The following is an 18,614-nucleotide window of genomic DNA, read 5'->3' on the forward strand; positions in this document are numbered from 1 at the left end:
AAATTAACTGAAAATCTATTGTAAATTCTCCAAGAGGTTTGGAGCAACCTCCCTGTTGATTTTCTTCAAAAGCAATGTGCAAGTGTACCTAGAAATATTTATGCTTTAATGCTGTTTTGAAAGCAAAAGCTGCTCACACCAAATATTGATTTGATTTAGATCTCTCTTTATTTCATTCACTTTGATTTTGTTAAATAATAAAATTGAATTAACACTTCTACTTTTGAAAGTATTCTTTACTTTGTAGCATCATTTCCACACCTGTCTAAAACATTTGCACAACACTGTATACCAAATACATTTTGCCAGAGGAATTTACTGATGCTGCCAATAAATGTTTACAGTACTTTTATTCTTATTCTATTCAATACAAAACATTGTGTAACAGAAAAAAAATTTTGTTTCTAAATTTTCAAATCATCTTGTCTTTCAATGTTTTTTTTATATCAATAGAGGGAATTTTTATCCTCCAGAGTTTCCAAGGCCATTCATTACAAACTTTTAATAATATCAAGTGGACACCATTGAGCGTACAAATGTAGTCTTTGGTCAGTAATGAATCACTCACTGAGAGGGTTAAATTACAGAGAGCACAGTGTGTAATCCGCATATCTTGAAAGTACAGTATAGCCACAAGCATGACCTACCTGCTCCTAATTATGGTGTGATAGAAAAAGGGGTCAATAAATTATATTTTTTTCCAAAAGTGCAATTTGCCTTTTTTTAACTTACAATATAATTTGAAGATCATTGACTTAATGTTAGGTGTCGAGTTCCCGCCGCTGCACAGGGGGAATTTCAAACCATGTCTACTGCGGTCTCACATTCTTCTCCAGCCACAGTGGAACCTGCTCAGTGGAGAAGTCGGTCCCAGCGTCTGGCTCAAGCTGATACTGTGCGCTTGGTTACTGCTCTCTTTCCAGGCTCTGCCTTTGTAGCTAGCACTGATCAGCAGCTAGCAGGCATTTTTGGGACTAAGTCCAGCTTTTCCCATACTGAGCATGCCCACAGGATGACCTTTCATTGGAGGTCAGGGGTCACATGCTCAGGTACTGTTGCAGCTCCTATTGGACCATCTGGAAGGTCCTGGAGCGCTACTTCTATAAAAGGTTCGAATGGCCTCTCGGCCATGCACTAGTATAAATTTGATAAGTTGTGTGTGTAGATGGATGTATGTCGATAGATGAAAGCTCCTTAATCATTCCCATTCCTTGTGTTGATGACTGCTCACGAATGGTGGAAGCTACCTAGCGCCCATCAGTGCAACCTGCACACTTTGCTAATGTTTCAGCATCTAATCGCAGTGCCCGCTTGTACAGCATCGTGCGCAATCAGTGCGCTTTCCTGACAGCCGCTCAGTGTAGGGTGGGAACTAATGTTTGGACTCAGCATCTGACTCAGGGCGTCCTCAGGCGCGGGCTCAAAAGCCAGAGCGAGTCCAATCACCAGTTTACTGGGGGTGATTCATAGGGATCCCACTAGTGTCTTTCAGCTGCACCCACCTGACTGCTAACAGGGTGCAGTGTATTCATGGCGACTCTGTGAAACAACAGAGTTCGCTTCTATTCACACTGTGTGAGGTCTAACCAACGTGTGAGCAAGCGTCCATCTGCCATTACTCAGCAGCAGGTGTCATCTCTGCATGGTGGACCCCGGACTGCGAACGCACCTCATATTTTTTTATATTATTTGGTGCATTCTGCCAGTCCTAAGACTTAATTTGATAACTTGTTATATTTAGCAGGATCATTATAATTCATGGGCTCATAGAAAGAAAAAAATATTGTTTTCTCTCCTTGTTTCTTTAATATTGTGACTGCTGTCCCAATTCAAAAATGATAATTTACAAAATGTTGACCAATTAGATTTTAAGATAATAGCAAGTAGGAAAATTAGAATTGTGTCTTCAACAGTATTACCTTCAGAATAATGGGATAAGGTTAATAGGCTTACACAGGATGCTCCAGCCCCAGAACCAAAAATTGTAACTCTCTTTGGGTCACCTCCAAAAGCTCCAATGTTTTCTTCAATCCATCTTAAAGCTTGTATTTGATCAAGTAAGCCATAGTTTCCTTTTGCTGCTTGGTCTCCTGTACTCAGGAATCCTGTGATAAGAAAAAAATGTAGTACATAATCATAAAGTAATAATGACCATAAAAGTACACCATAATTGTAGAAAAAAATGAAATTGATCACAAATACTATACACACTTCATAAATTAATTTAATGCAGCTAAGCAAATTTTATATAAAAACAAATAAGAGGATCTTCTTATCTTTTTTTACATCATCTGAATAAGCATATTTGCTAATTCGAAGAAAAGACCACTTTTAAGTAGGGCATTACACTTCAGCATATCCTGTGGAAATGACCAAACAGCATCTTACTGCTAGCCTAAGCTCTTTTGACTGAACCAAGCTATCCTACAAGCACAGCTCGCCAGAAACATCATTTTTAGAGATTACTGAAGAGAACCATGTCATGTAATTTCAGACAGTGAACTTAAAACTAATATATAAAACTCCTTATGTAGTCTCTTGTTATTTAAATTAAGTCAGTGAAATTGGAAGAATGCTAAAGGTGCTAAGGAAAAAGAAAGCAAATTAGAAAAAGAATTAACGATGAGAAGAAAATATGAATATACACAACTATTGTAGAAAAGGAAACATGGACTGTGCATCCAAATCTTGAGTTGAAGCAAACTCATCTTAATTTGTATCCTCTTAATATATTGCAGTCATGATATTATATAGCACTGTGTACTTACAATTGATCATTTTGCCCTTCTACCCAGCTAATTATTCTCTTTTCCATTATGTCTATTACATCATGTAATTAAAAACTGACTTGCTGAGTTCTTCTAAGTTCTATGTAGAAACAGAACCTCAATATTCCCTGCATAAGTTGGTAATGGTAAATGCATGGAAAAGAAATGTCCTGTTTCTAGATAGAGTGGCAAAAAGATAAGAATTTACTGGGTGGTAAGAAAAAATTAGCAATTTTAAGTACACAGTGTTATATAATATGATAACTGAAATATATCAGGAAAAAAACTTTGACATGAATGCTTCTTTTCCCAAAATTTCTAAATTGGCTTAAAAGTCAAACAATTATGTATTTGATTTCAAATTCTTGTGATTTCCTATGATTCTTTTGATTTATTATTGGGACTTTTGCTATAGAACACTGACTTCTACTATTCTCATAAATTATTATCAAGCCCAATAAAGTATTGTTGCTTCTTATTTGTAACAATGTGATTAGGTTAGAAGTTTGAAAATTTATAGGAATTGTTCTTTTGGTTCTTTTTTTAACTGCATTCTATTGATTCAAACATTTATATAAATGGTTTACTGTTACAATTTCTCAAAATCAGCAAAATGGCAAATTGTAATGAATGAACTTGAAACAAAATATATTGCTATGAAATTAAGCCAGGGTAGGCAAAACTTTTTAAGAAAATAGCTATTGTTTGTGCTTTTACGTTTAAGAGCAAAAAAGTTTAACCGGAATATGTGAATCTTCATTTTTAGTCATAATTAGTATTTTCATTTATTCTTTTATTTAACTCATATTGATGTTTACTGAACTTTTCACTGATTAAATTATGAAAGCAATGCAATGAGTAATGATGTTGTGGAACTTGATTGTGTAACACTTTTTTGTACTATACTTGATATAGCTTTATATTCCCATGGTATATTTTTCTAAAGTAAAACAATTTTGTTAAAATATTAAAATTATTTTACTTAGCAAACCATAGGTAAAATCTGAATATCAGCAAGACTTTTAAAAGGACAATTGATTAGTAGGTAATAATAATAATCAAACACTGATTGTAATGATAGGATATATGCCAAATACTATTTTTACTTTAATTGATAATTCTTTAGTCACCAATAATTATTGTTTTCAAGAGGTGACATTTTGTCCATTTTTTATTGTTCTGCCAGTTTTTTGTTAAAATCACAAATTGATCACAGGAAAAGTCAAAATGTAAAACAAGTTCACCCCTCTCCCCACTGTTCTCTTGCAGCTGCAGATATTGGTGGCCCTGAGAAGCAAGTACTTTCAGTAGACTGGAGAAGGACATTAGTAGGACAAAAATGTAGACATCCAAGTTATATTTACGAATTTCATGTATAGAATGTGTATAAGGTATTATCTGTCAGCATGTTCACATATCTGATTTATTTTTTTACTGAGCAGTCTGCAAAAAAAATGAGTGTTTTCCAATTTGCATCCCAGTCTAGGATCAAACTAACAAGTGCAAGTAAATAAAAAAAATTGGACAACTCAAGGACACCATTCTAGTTGCATCCTAATACTGTATCATTTTCCTTTTTGTTTGGTAGGAGAAGCTTAAGAAACTTTCTCGAATGAAAAACATAAATCGATGGTAAAATTGACCCACTGATAAAAATCTGCTCAAAACATGTCCTTACTGACATAAAGTTCTTTTTACATTTACAATTGGTAAACATTTCATTTTCTTTAGAATGACAATGAATACAATTCATTTTTTTCCTTCTTTCTTTGGTTGCATGTTATCTTTTAAACATGATGTTTGAATAAAAATAATGTGTAACCCAGGTGCATAGTGAAAGAGAAAAATAAAGCAAGCAGATAAATATAGAAAACACAGCAAAAACATATCTATTTACCAATAATATGTTTACAGATTTAACTAGACAAGTGTAATGAGCCTCAAGAATCCAATTAAAATGTAATCATTAAGTACTTGTCATGCAGTCTGCATTGCAGTACATTTATTTAGGTGTTTATTTGTAATTAGTTATTGACTTATACTCAAGCTATCTTATTATAACTTGTAGGGGAATAATTTAATGGAAAACATAGCATTTCAATAGGTCATTGATAACAGTTTTAATTAAATTTTACATTTATTTTACATATATATATATTTCAAAAATATTATTTTATATGTCCATATATAATTAACACATTTTTAAAATTACCATGCATTAATCTTTTACACTTTAACAACCGGGCAATTTTTCATTTTTACTTTTGTTTTTCTTTCCATTCTCTTAATAGTTATCTATATATATAATTGTCTAAGGGTTTTTCTGTGTGTCCTGGAAATCCCACGTCTCTGATTGGTCGAGGCCGCCTGGGCCTCGACCAATCAGCGACGGGCACAGTATTGACGTAGATGTCATAATGGAAATCCCGCGTCTCTGATTGGTCGAGATGTAGATGTCATAATGGTTGCCATGGCGACGATGATGTCATAAAGGTTGCTTTCACCAATCAGCGACGGGCACAGTCTGCCGCGAATTCTGGAATCATCATTGTCCATATACTACGGGGACATGCATATTCTAGAATACCCGATGCGTTAGAATCGGGCCACAATCTAGTTACTTTTATATTTATCTATCGACATAGCCACAGAAAGGCTTGATTTTTGCAGGACAAGCTGTGGTTTCAAATGACATTATTCATTTTATTATTCAATGTATTGAAAAATTGCAAAATAAAAGTATTTTTGCATTTGTTTATATGGATTTATTTTAACGATGTTTATTGAGCAGTAAAATGAACACGACAGAATGACTCTCAAGATCAGTATTATTGTGGTGATACTAAACATGCATAGAATTTTTTATTTAAGTAGATTAAAAAAAATTCTGAAATGTGCAATAAAAATTGTTTCTATTACCATTTTCTGACATAGGTAACATTTTTTCAAATTTTCATATTCTTAAGATGCTATCTTTTGATCCCTGGTGCTATATACTGCAATACTGTGGTAGTGTAAATCATGGTTTCCTTTAAAGCTTAGTCATGGATCCCTGGCATCTATGGTATCCCATTGATTCCTCAAAATTGCGTCACAGAGAGTTGATGAAAGCTGATTCACATGAGAACTGGAAATGCACTATTTATATGCCACTGTCAGAGATTAAAAGCACATCTAAATGGTTAAAAGTAGGGGGCAAATTTAAGATCTAGCTGCAACTTTTAAACACAGATGACTGATATTTAATTTAGTCAGCATTCCCTACAAATAGGTATAGATCATGAGCCTGCTACATACTGTACTTGGGACCCATTCAATGATGAATATTTCTTTTCAATTACAAGATACAATATATCAGAATCTGTGATTTAGTTTAAAACATTGTGACAAAAAAAAGAAGTATCTCTAATTTAGAAATATTTGGCACCTTAAAAAGGTATGTTATCCTAAAATTATGATACATATGTGCATACAAATGTTTGTTAATTATTTTAGGGTCATGAAATACAACTTATTTCATGTTAGAACATCATACACCTGCAAAAAAATTAAAAATCTATTATAAAATATTTGAAATTTCTGATGAATTAATAAAATGTATCATAAAAATGTACAATTTTCTTGAAAAAAATTACTTTTTGGTTGGCATTTGACATTTCGTATTGACAAACCCTGCTATAAAGTGCTAAGGTAAATTTGCTATTTTTATTTTTTGGGCTAAATTGTTGTCTATTTTTCTTCCCCCAGAATATTTCGATCTGGCCTACAAGTCATATTATATGGTCTCAAAAAAATGTTTTTAATGAAAATCATAGGTTCAGCAAAAGCACTGAAAAAGCACCCAATAACTAACAAAACTTACTAATGGAAGATACATTTTCTTGAGAATAAAAGTGTTATGAACAACTAGAAAACTCACAAATTTATAAAGATGGGGCTTTTTCTTCAACTACATTTTGTTCTTACAGGTATGTGCACATGTTGTCTTTAAGATGCTGGCAAACCCATTGAGTTTTTCTAGGCAAAAACGTTTCCATATAATGACGGTGGTATTTTTCCCAAAACATCTGTTATGCTGTTTCTACTGTCACTTTTGCCGTTGGCATATTTTTATATACACTGCTCCTAAAAATTAAGGGAACACTAAAATCCCACATCCCAGATATCAGTGAATGAAATATTCCAGTTGTAAATCTTTATTCATTACATAGTGGAATGTGTTGAGAACAATAAAACCAAAAATTATCAATGTAAATCACAACTAATAACTCATGGAGGTCTGAAGTTGGAATGATGCTCAAAATCAAAATGGACAATGAAGTTACAGGCTGATCCAACTTCAGTGGAAATGCCTCAAGACAAGGAAATGATGCTCAGTAGTGTATTTGGCCTTCAGGTGCCTGTATGACCTCCTTACAGTGCCTGGGCATGCTCCTGATGAGGTGGCAGATGGTCTCCTGAGGTATCTCCTCCCAGACCTGGACTAAAGCATCCGCCAACTCCTGGACAGTCTGGGGTGCAACATGACGTTGGTGGATGGTGCAAGACATGATGTCCCAGATGTAACATAGTAACATGGTAACATACTAACATAGTTAGTAAGGCCGAAAAAAGACATTTGTCCATCCAGTTCAGCCTATATTTCATCATAATAAATCCCCAGATCTACGTCCTTCTACAGAACCTAATAATTGTATGATACAATATTGTTCTGCTCCAGGAAGACATCCAGGCCTCTCTTGAACCCCTCAACTGAGTTCACTATCACCACCTCTTCAGGCAAGCAATTCCAGATTCTCACTGCCCTAACAGTAAAGAATCCTCTTCTATGTTGGTGGAAAAACCTTCTCTCCTCCAGACGCAAAGAATGCCCCCTTGTGCCCGTCACCTTCCTTGGTATAAACAGATCCTCAGCGAGATATTTGTATTGTCCCCTTATATACTTATACAGTACATGGTTATTAGATCGCCCATCAGACGTCTTTTTCCTAGACTAAATAATCCTAATTTCGCAAATTTATCTGGGTATTGTAGTTCTCCCATCCCCTTTATTAATTTTGCTGCCCTCCTTTGTACTCTCTCTAGTTCCATTATATCCTTCCTGAGCACCGGTGCCCAAAACTGGACACAGTACTCCATGTGCGGTCTACTAGGGATTTGTACAGAGGCAGTATAATGCTCTCATCATGTGTATCCAGACCTCTTTTAATGCACCCCATGATCCTGTTTGCCTTGGCAGCTGCTGCCTGGCACTGGCTGCTCCAGGTAAGTTTATCATTAACTAGGATCCCCAAGTCCTTCTCCCTGTCAGATTTACCCAGTGGTTTCCCGTTCAGTGTGTAATGGTGATATTGATTCCTTCTTCCCATTTGTATAACCTTACATTTATCATTGTTAAACCTCATCTGCCACCTTTCAGCCAAAGTTTCCAACTTATCCAGATCCATCTGTAGCAGAATACTATCTTCTCTTGTATTAACTGCTTTACATAGTTTTGTATCATCTGCAAATATCAATATTTTACTGTGTAAACCTTCTACCAGATCATTAATGAATATGTTGAAGAGAACAGGTCCCAATACCGACCCCTGCGGTATCCCACTGGTCACAGCGACCCAGTTAGAGACTATACCATTTATAACCACCCTCTGCTTTCTATCACTAAGCCAGTTACTAACCCATTTACACACATTTTCCCCCAGACCAAGCATTCTCATTTTGTGTACCAACCTCTTGTGCAGCACGGTATCAAACGCTTTGGAAAAATCGAGATATACCACGTCCAATGACTCACCGTGGTCCAGCCTATAGTTTACCTCTTAATAAAAACTGATTAGATTGGTTTGACAGGAGCGATTTCTCATAAACCCATGCTGATATGGAGTTAAACAGTTATTCTCATTGAGATAATCCAGGATAACATCCTTCAGGAACCCTTCAAATATTTTACCAACAGTAGAGGTTAGACTTACTGGCCTATAATTTCCAGTTTCACTTTTAGAGCCCTTTTTGAATATTGGCACCACATTTGCTATGCACCAGTCCTGCAGAACAGACCCTGTTGCTATAGAGTCCCTAAAAATAAGAAATAATGGTTTATCTATTACATTACTTAGTTCTCTTAGTACTCGTGGGTGTATGCTATCCGGACCCAGAGATTTATCTATTTTAATCTTATTTAGCCGGTTTCGCACCTCTTCTTGGGTTAGATTGGTGACCCTTAACCCCTTCACCCCCAAGGGTGGTTTGCACGTTAATGACCGGGCCAATTTTTACAATTTTGACCACTGTCCCTTTATGAGGTTATAACTCTGGAACGCTTCAACGGATCTTGGCGATTCTGACACTGTTTTCTCAAGACATATTGTACTTCATGATAGTGGTAAAATTTCTTCGATATAACTTGCATTTATTTGTGAAAAAAACGAATATTTGGCGAAAATTTTGAAAATTTCGCAATTTTCCAACTTTGAATTTTTTTGCCCTTAAATCACAGACATATGTCACACAAAATACTTAATAAGTAACATTTCCCACATGTCTACTTTACATCAGCACAATTTTGGAACCAACATTTTTTTTTGTGACGGAGTTATAAGGGTTAAAAGTTGACCAGCAATTTCTCATTTTTACAACACCATTTTTTTTTAGGGACCACATCTCATTTGAAGTCATTTTGAGGGGTCTATATGATAGAAAATACCCAAGTGTGACACCATTCTAAAAACTGCACCCCTCAAGGTACTCAAAACCACTTTCAAGAAGTTTATTAACCCTTCAGGTGTTTCACAGGAATTTTTGGAATGTTTAAATAAAAATAAACATTTAACTTTTTTTCACACAAAATTTATTTCAGCTCCAATTTGTTTTATTTTACCAAGGGTAACAGGAGAAAATAGACCCCACAATTTGTTGTACAATTTGTCCTGAGTACGCTGATACCCCAAATGTGGGGGTAAACCACTGTTTGGGCGCATTGCAGAGCTCGGAAGGAAAGGAGCGCCATTTGACTTTTCAATGCAAAATTGACTGGAATTGAGATGGGACGCCATGTTGCATTTGGAGAGCCCCTGATGTGCCTAAACATTGAAACCCCCCACAAATGACACCATTTTGGAAAGTAGACCCCTTAAGGAACTTATCTAGATGTGTGTTGAGCACTTTGACCCAACAAGTGCTTCACAGAAGTTTATAATGCAGAGCCGTAAAAATAAAAAATCATATTTTTTCACAAAAATGATCTTTTCGCCCCCAATTTTTTATTTTCCCAAGGGTAAGAGAAGAAATTGGACCCCAAAAATTGTTGTGCAATTTGTCCTGAGTACGCTGATACCCCAAATGTGGGTGTAAACCATTGTTTGGGCGCAGGGCAGAGCTCGGAAGGGAAGGAGCGCCATTTGACTTTTCAATGCAAAATTGACTGGAATTGAGATGGGACGCCATGTTGCGTTTGGAGAGCCCCTGATGTGCCTAAACATTGAAACCCCCCACAAATGACACCATTTTGGAAAGTAGACCCCTTAAGGAACTTATCTAGATGTGTGTTGAGCACTTTGACCCAACAAGTGCTTCACAGAAGTTTATAATGCAGAGCCGTAAAAATAAAAAATCATATTTTTTCACAAAAATGATCATTTCGCCCCCATTTTTTTATTTCCCCAAGGGTAAGAGAAAAAAGTAGACCACAAAAGTTGTTGTGCAATTTGTCCTGAGTACGACGATACCCCATATGTGGGGGTAAACCACTGTTTGGGTGCATAGCAGAGCTCGGAAGGGAAGGAGCGCTATTTTACCTTTCAATGCAAAATTGACTGGAATTGAGATGGGACGCCATGTTGCGTTTGGAGAGCCCCTGATGTGCCTAAACATTAAAAACCCCTACAAGTGACACCATTTTGGAAAGTAGACCCCCTAAGGAACTATCTAGATGTGTTGTGAGAACTTTGAACCCCCAAGTGTTTCACTACAGTTTATAACGCAGAGCCGTGAAAATAAAAATTCCTTTTTTTTTTCACAAAAATGATTTTTAGCCCCCAGTTTTGTATTTTCACAAGGGTATCAGGATAAATTGGACCCCAAACGTTGTTGTCCAATTTGTCCTGAGTACGCTGATACCCCATATGTGGGGGGGAACCACTGTTTGGGCGCATGACAGAGCTCGGAAGGGAAGGAGCGCCATTTGGAATGCAGACTTAAATGGATTGGTCTGCAGGCGTCACGTTGCATTTGCAGAGCCCCTGATGTACCCAAACAGTGCAAACCCCCCACAAGTGACCCCATATTGGAAACTAGACCCCCCAAGGAACTTATCTAGATGTGTTGTGAGAACTTTGAGCCCCCAAGTGTTTCACTACAGTTTATAACGCAGAGCCGTGAAAATAAAATTTCTTTTTTTTTTTCACAAAAATGATTTTTTAGCCCCCAGTTTTGTATTTTCACAAGGGTATCAGGATAAATTGGACCCCAAAAGTTGTTGTTCAATTGGTCCTGAGTACGCTGATACCCCATATGTGGGGGGGAATCACTGTTTGGGCGCATGACAGAGCTCGGAAGGGAAGTAGCGCCATTTGGAATGCAGACTTAAATGGATTGGTCTGCAGGCGTCACGTTGCATTTGCAGAGCCCCTGATGTACCCAAACAGTACAAACCCCCACAATTGACCCCATATTGGAAACTATACCCCCCAAGGAACTTATCTAGATGTGTTGTGTTATTTGAACCCCCAAGTGTTTCACTACAGTTTATAACGCAGAGCCGTGAAAATAAAAATTCTTTTTTTTTTCTTCACAAAAATGATTTTTTAGCCCCCAGTTTTGTATTTTCACAAGGGTATCAGGATAAATTGGACCCCAAAAGTTGTTGTTCAATTTGTCCTGAGTACGCCGATACCCCATATGTGGGGGGGAATCACTGTTTGGGCGCATGACAGAGCTCGGAAGGGAAGGAGCGCCATTTGGAATGCAGACTTAAATGGATTGGTCTGCAGGCGTCACGTTGCATTTGCAGAGCCCCTGATGTACCCAAACAGTACAAACCCCCCACAAGTGACCCCATATTGGAAACTAGACCCCCCAAGGAACTTATCTAGATGTGTTGTGAGAACTTTGAACCCCCAAGTGTTTCACTACAGTTTACAACGCAGAGCCGTGAAAATAAAAAATCTTTTTTTTCCCACAAAACTTATTTTTTGGCCCCCAGTTTTGTATTTTCCCAAGGGTAGCAGGATAAATTGGACCCCAAAAGATGATGTCCAATTTGTCCTGAGTACGCTGATACCCCATATGTTGGGGTAAACCCCTGTTTGGGCACACGGGAGAACTCTGAAGGGAAGGAGCACTGTTTTCCTTTTTCAACGCAGAATTGGCTGGAATTCAGATCGGATGCCATGTCCCGTTTGGAGAGCCCCTGATGTGCCTAAACAGTGGAAACCCCCCAATTATAACTGAAACCCTAATCCAAACACACCCCTTACCCTAATCCCAACAGTAACCCTAACCACACCTCTAACCCAGACACACCCAACCCTATTCCCAACCGTAAATGTAATCCAAACCCTAACCCTATCTTTAGCCCCAACCCTAACTGTAGCCCCAACCCTAGCCCTAACCCTAGCAATAACCCTAGCCCTAACTCTAGTCCTAACTCTAGCCCTAACCCTAACCCTAATGGAAAAATGGAAATAAATACATTTTTTAATTTTTTTATTTTTCCCTAACTAAGGGGGTGATAAAGGGGGGGTTGATTTACTTTTATAGCAGGTTTTTTAGCGGATTTTTATGATTGGCAGCCGTCACACACTGAAAGACGCTTTTCATTGCAAAAAATATTTTTTGCGTTACCACATTTTGAGAGCTGTAATTTTTCCATATTTGAGTCCACAGAGTCATGTGAGATCTTGTTTTTTGCGGGATGCGTTGACGTTTTTATTGATAACATTTTCGGACACGTGACATTTTTTGATCGCTTTTTATTCCGATTTTTGTGAGGCAGAGTGATCAAAAACCAGCTATTCATGAATTTCTTTTGGGGGAGGCGTTTATACCGTTCCGCGTTTGGTAAAATTGATAAAGCAGTTTTATTTGTCAGGCCAGTACGATTACAGCGATATCTCATTTATATCATTTTTTTTTATGTTTTGGCGCTTTTATATGATAAAAACTATTTTATAGAAAAAATAATTATTTTGGTATTGCTTTATTCTCAGGACTATAACTTTTTTATTTTTTTGCTGATGATGCTGTATGGCAGCTCGTTTTTTGCGGGACAAGATGATGTTTTCAGCGGTACCATGGTTATTTATATCAGTCTTTTTGATCGCGTGTTATTCCACTTTTTGTTTGGCGGTATGATAATAAAGCGTTGTTTTGTTGCCTCGTTTTTTTTTTTTTTTTTCTTACGGTGTTTACTGAAGGGGTTAACTAGTGGGGCAGTTTTATAGGTTGGGTCGTTACGGACGCGGCGATGCTAAATATGTGTACTTTTATTGTTTTTTTTATTTTATTTAGCTAAAGAAATGTATTTATGGGAATAATATATATATATTTTTTTCTTTATTTAGGATATTTTTTTTATTTTTTTTTACACACATGTGGGGAATTTTTTTTTAACTTTTTTACTTTGTCCCAGGGGGGGACATCACAGATCATTGATCTGGCAGTGTGCACAGCACTCTGACAGATCTGCGATCTGCTGTGCAGGGCTGCAGGCTTACCAAGTGTCTGCTCTGAGCAGACACTCGGTAAGCCACCTCCCTCCCTGCAGGACCCGGATGCCGCGGCCATCTTGGATCCGGGACCTGCGGCGAGGAGGGAGGTAGGAGACCCTCAGAGCAACGCGATCACATCGCGTTGCTCCGGGGGTCTCAGGGAAGCCCGCAGGAAGCCCCCTCCCTGCGCGATGCTTCCCTATACCGCCGGTACACCGCGATCATGTTTGATCGCGGTGTGCCGGGGGTTAATGTGCCGGGGGCGGTCCGTGACCACTCCTGGCACATAGTGCCGGATGTCAGCTGCGATATGCAGCTGACACCCGGCCGCGATCGGCCGCGCTCCCCCCGTGAGCGCCGCTGATCGGTGATGACGTACTATCCCGTCGGCGGTCATACGGGCCCACCCCACCTCGACGGGATAGTACGTCAAATGTCGGGAAGGGGTTAATATAGGGTTTTCATTCTTTCTTGGGATTTCACCTAGCATTTCATTTTCTACCGTGGAGAAGAAGGTGTTTAATATGTTAGCCTTTTCCTCGTCATCTACAACCATTCTTTCCTCACTATTTTTTAAGGGGCCTACATTTTCAGTTTTTATTCTTTTACTATTGATATAGTTGAAGAACAGTTTGGGATTAGTTTTACTCTCCTTAGCCATGTGCTTCTCTGTTTCCTTTTTGCCAGCTTTAATTAGGTTTTTAGATAAAGTATTTTTCTCCCTATAGTTTTTTAGAGCTTCAATGGTGCCATCCTGCTTTAGTAGTGCAAATGCTTTCTTTTTACTGTTAATTGCCTGTCTTACTTCTTCGTTTAGCCACATTGGGTTTTTCTTATTTCTAGTCCTTTTATTCCCACAAGGTATAAACCGCTTACAGTGCCTGTTTAGGATGTTCTTAAACATTTTCCATTTATTATCTGTATTCTTATTTCTGAGGATATTGTCCCAGTCTACCAGATTAAGGGCATCTCTAAGCTGGTCAAACTTTGCCTTCCTAAAGTTCAGTGTTTTTGTGACTCCCTGACAAGTCCCCCTAGTGAAAGACAGGTGAAACTGTACAATATTGTGGTCGCTATTTCCTAGATGCCCGACCACCTGCAGATTTGTTATTCTGTCAGGTCTATTAGATAGCATTAGGTCTAAAAGTGCTGCTCCTCTGGTTGGATTCTGCACCAATTGTGAAAGATAATTTTTCTTGGTTATTAGCAGAAACCTGTTGCCTTTATGGGTTTCACAGGTTTCTGTTTCCCAGTTAATATCTGAGTAGTTAAAGTCCCCCATAACCAGGACCTCATTATGGGTTTCTGCTTCATCTATCTGCTTTAGAAGTAGATGTGTACAATCGGATTCAGGTCTGGGGAATGGGTGGGCCAGTCCATAGCTTCAATGCCTTCATCTTGCAGGAACTGCTGACACACTCCAGCCACATGAGGTCTGGCATTGTCCTGCATTAGGAGGAACCCAGGGCCAAACACACCAGCATATGGTCTCACAAGGGGTCTGAGGATCTTATCTCAGTACCTAATGGCATTCAGTCTACCTCTGGCGAGCACAGGGAGGGCTATGTGGCCCTTCAAAAAATGCCACCCCAAACCATTACTGACCCACTGCCAAACCGGTCATGCTGGAGGATGTTGAAGGCAGCAGATCACTCTCCACGGCATCTCCAGACTCTTTCACATCTGTCACATGTACTCAGTGTGAAACTGCTTTCATCTGTGAAGAGCACACGGCACCAGTGGCGAACTTGTCAATCCTGGTGTTCTGTGGAAAATACCAAGCATCCTGCACGGTGTTGGGCTGTGAGGACAACCCCCATCTGTGGACATTAGATACTCAGACTATCCTCATGGAGTCAGTTTGTAACCATTTGTGTAGACACATGCACATTTGTGGCCTGCTGGAGGTAATTTTGCAGGGCTCTGGCAGTGGTCTTCCTGTTCCACCTTGCACAAAGGCAGAGGTAGCAGTCCTGCTGCTGGGTTGTTGCCCTCCTACTGCCCCCTCCATGTCTCCTGGTGTACTGGCCTGTCTCCTGGTAGCATCTCCAGCCTCTGGACACTACGCTGACAGACACAGCAAACCTTCTTGTCACAGTTCGCATTGATGTGCCATCCTGGATGAGCTGCACTACCTGAGCCACTTGTGTGGGTTCTAGAGTCCATCTTATGCTACCTCGAGTGTGAAAGCACAACCAACATTCAAAAGTGACCAAAACATCAGCTAGAATTCATTGGTACTGAGATGTGGTCTGCGGTCCTCTCCTGCAGGACCACTCCTTTATTGAGTGTGTCTTGATAATTGCCAATAATTTCCATCTGTTGTCTCTTCAATTTGCACATCAGCATGTGAAATTGATTTTCAAACAGTGTTGCTTCCTAAGTGGACAGTTTGATTTCACAGAAGTTTGATTTACTTGGAGTTCTTTTCTGTTAAGTGTTCCCTTTATTTTTTTGAGCAGTGTAATTTAAACTTTAAATAAGAAGTCACCCAAAGAATGAGATTCACAACTTTCAAAATCTAAATTGGTTAAAAAAAACTCCAAAAGGTAAAACATACAGTACAGACTAGGGTTGAGCGAAACGGATCGGACAAATACAAAAATCGCCGACCTTCGGCAAAGTCGGGTTTCATGAAACCCGACCCGATCCCAGTGTGGGATCGGCCATGCGGTCGGCGATCTTCGCGCCAAAGTCGCATTTCATATGACGCGTTCAGCGCAATTTCTCAATGAAGATGCAGAGTGTGGGCAGCGTGATGACATAGGTCTCGGTCCCCACCATCTTAGAGAAGGGCATGACACTGATTGGCTTGCTTTCTGCGGCGTCACAGGGGCTATAAAGGGGCGTGCACGCCAACCGCCATCTTACTTCTGCCGATCTGAGCATAGGGAGAGGTTGCTGCAGCTTCGTCAGAAGCAGGGATATACTTAGGGAGGGAAGATTAACCCCCAAACCGCTTGTGCTGTAGCGATTTCCACTGTCTAACACCACCTTTTCTTTGCAGGGACAGTGGACGCTAGATTTTTGTGCATCAGCTCTGTAGCTTATTTGGCTGCCTTGTAAGGCTCCCTGATAGCTGCATTGCTGTTTGCACCGCTGCTGTGCAAACCAACTGCTTTTTTAAAAGCAAAAATCCTGTTGCTCCTTTCTGCACAGTTCTATTGTTTATTTGTCCACACTTTTGTGTGCAGCAGTCCTTTTTATTGCTGTCTGCCATACTTGTCCTGAGATCATTGTAGGGAGATTGAAATTGTAGTACAGTCCTTTTTTTTATATATATATCTTCCAGCCACGTTCTGCCACTTACATTGTATAGTGTAATACACAGGGCCTGTTTTTTGCTCCAGTCTCCCCCACAAAAAAGGGAGATTTAAATTGCCAACAAGTTTATATACGTCAGTTCTGTTTGTCGTATATCTGCCAGCCACGTTCTGCCACTTACATTGTATAGTGTAATACACAGGGCCTCTTTTTTGCTCCAGTCTCCCCCCCAAAAAAGGGAGATTTAAATTGCCAAAAAGTTTATATACGTCAGTTCTGTTTGTCGTATATCTGGCAGCCACGTTCTGCCTTTTATATTGTGTAGTGTAATACACAGGGCCTGTTTTTTGCTCCAGTCTCCCCCCCAAAAAGGAGATTTAAATTGCCAACAAGTTTATATACGTCAGTTCTGTTTGTCGTATATCTGCCAGCCACGTTCTGCCACTTACATTGTATAGTGTAATACACAGGGCCTGTTTTTTGCTCCAGTCCCCCCCCCAAAAAAAGGGAGATTTAATTTGCCCCTAAGTGGATCTACGTCAGTTCTGTTTGTCATATATCTGCCAGCCACGTTCTGCCACTTACATTGTATAGTGTAATACACAGGGCCTGTTTTTTGCTCCAGTCTCCCCCACAAAAAAAGGGAGATTTAAATTGCCAACAAGTTTATATACATCAGTTCTGTTTGTCGTATATCTGGCAGCCACGTTCTGCCTTTTACATTGTGTAGTGCAATACACAGGGCCTGTTTTTTGCTCCAGTCTCCCCCCCAAAAAAGGGAGATTTAAATTGCCAACAAGTTTATATACGTCAGTTCTGTTTGTCGTGTATCTGCCAGCCACGTTCTGCCACTTACATTGTGTGGTTTAATACACAGGGCCTGTTTTTTGCTCCAGTCTCCCCCCCAAAAAAGGGTGGTTTAAATTCTCAACAAGTTTATACACACCTTCTACCTTGTTTTACAGTACCGTATAATAGTTGTTAGTTTGGTTACATTTTCCCAAAAATGAGGAAGTCTGGTGGAAGAGGCCGTGGGCGGTCGTTGCCAGCTGGTAATGATGGTGGTGGTGGTGGTGGTGGAGCATCTGGTGGTAGTGGGAAAAGCAAAATAGCGCCTAAGGCTTGAGTTGTTGAGTCAGCGTCATCATCTCGCTACACACTACACAAGGCCTCGAAGGCTCCCTTGTCTGGGAGTTGGAAAACCGCTTTTAAAGCCGGAGCAGCAGGAAAAAGTTTTGGCTTTCATTGCTGACTCAGCCTCTAGCTCTTTCGCCTCCTCTTCAGAAAGTTCGAAATATAAAAGCAGCGAGTCGTCAGTGGATGCTCCCGGTCAGGAACAAGTCGCTTCCTTGTGTCCTTCACGCAAAGCAAAAGTGAAGGATGCGGCAGGCGACACTACAGTTTACTCCATGGAGCTCTTTACACATACTGTGTCAGGGTTAGAAAGGGAAATAGTTAACAGCCCATTACAAGATGAATCGGATATGGAGTGCACAGATGCACAGCCACAGCTAGATTATTATGCTGTTCCATTGACACAGATCACTACATTGCCCTCGCAGTGTACTGAGCCAGAATCTGACCCTGATGAGACTATGGTGCCCCATCCCGAACGCTATAGCACCTTACACGGTGACACCGAGGAAGGTGCACATGACATTGAAGAGGAGGTGATATATGACCCAGTTGTTGACCCAGATTGGCAGCCATTGGGGGAACAGGGTGCCGCTGGCAGTAGCTCTGAAGCGGAGGAGGATGATCTGCAGCAGGCATCTACATTGCAACAGCTTTCATCTGGCAGGCCAGTATCTGGCCAAAAACATTTGACAAAACCAAAAACACTTTTAGGACAGCGTGGCCATCCGGAGAAAGTAGC

The 18,614-nt window shown here is 39.6% G+C and overlaps 1 protein-coding gene across 4 annotated transcripts in view; it reads right to left on the reverse strand.

The window, feature by feature from the left end:
• NLGN4X (neuroligin 4 X-linked) overlaps positions 1–18,614 on the reverse strand; it is a 605,880-nt gene that overhangs the window by 116,531 nt on the left and 470,735 nt on the right. For all 4 annotated transcript variants that reach the window (XM_077294721.1, XM_077294722.1, XM_077294719.1 and 1 more), the window contains one exon: positions 1,920–2,105. In XM_077294721.1, the coding sequence (XP_077150836.1) occupies positions 1,920–2,105 (186 nt within the window). The remainder of the gene's footprint in view (positions 1–1,919; positions 2,106–18,614) is intronic.

Source organism: Ranitomeya variabilis, chromosome 3 (genome assembly GCF_051348905.1).
Source record: "Ranitomeya variabilis isolate aRanVar5 chromosome 3, aRanVar5.hap1, whole genome shotgun sequence".
Lineage (NCBI taxonomy): Eukaryota > Metazoa > Chordata > Amphibia > Anura > Dendrobatidae > Ranitomeya > Ranitomeya variabilis.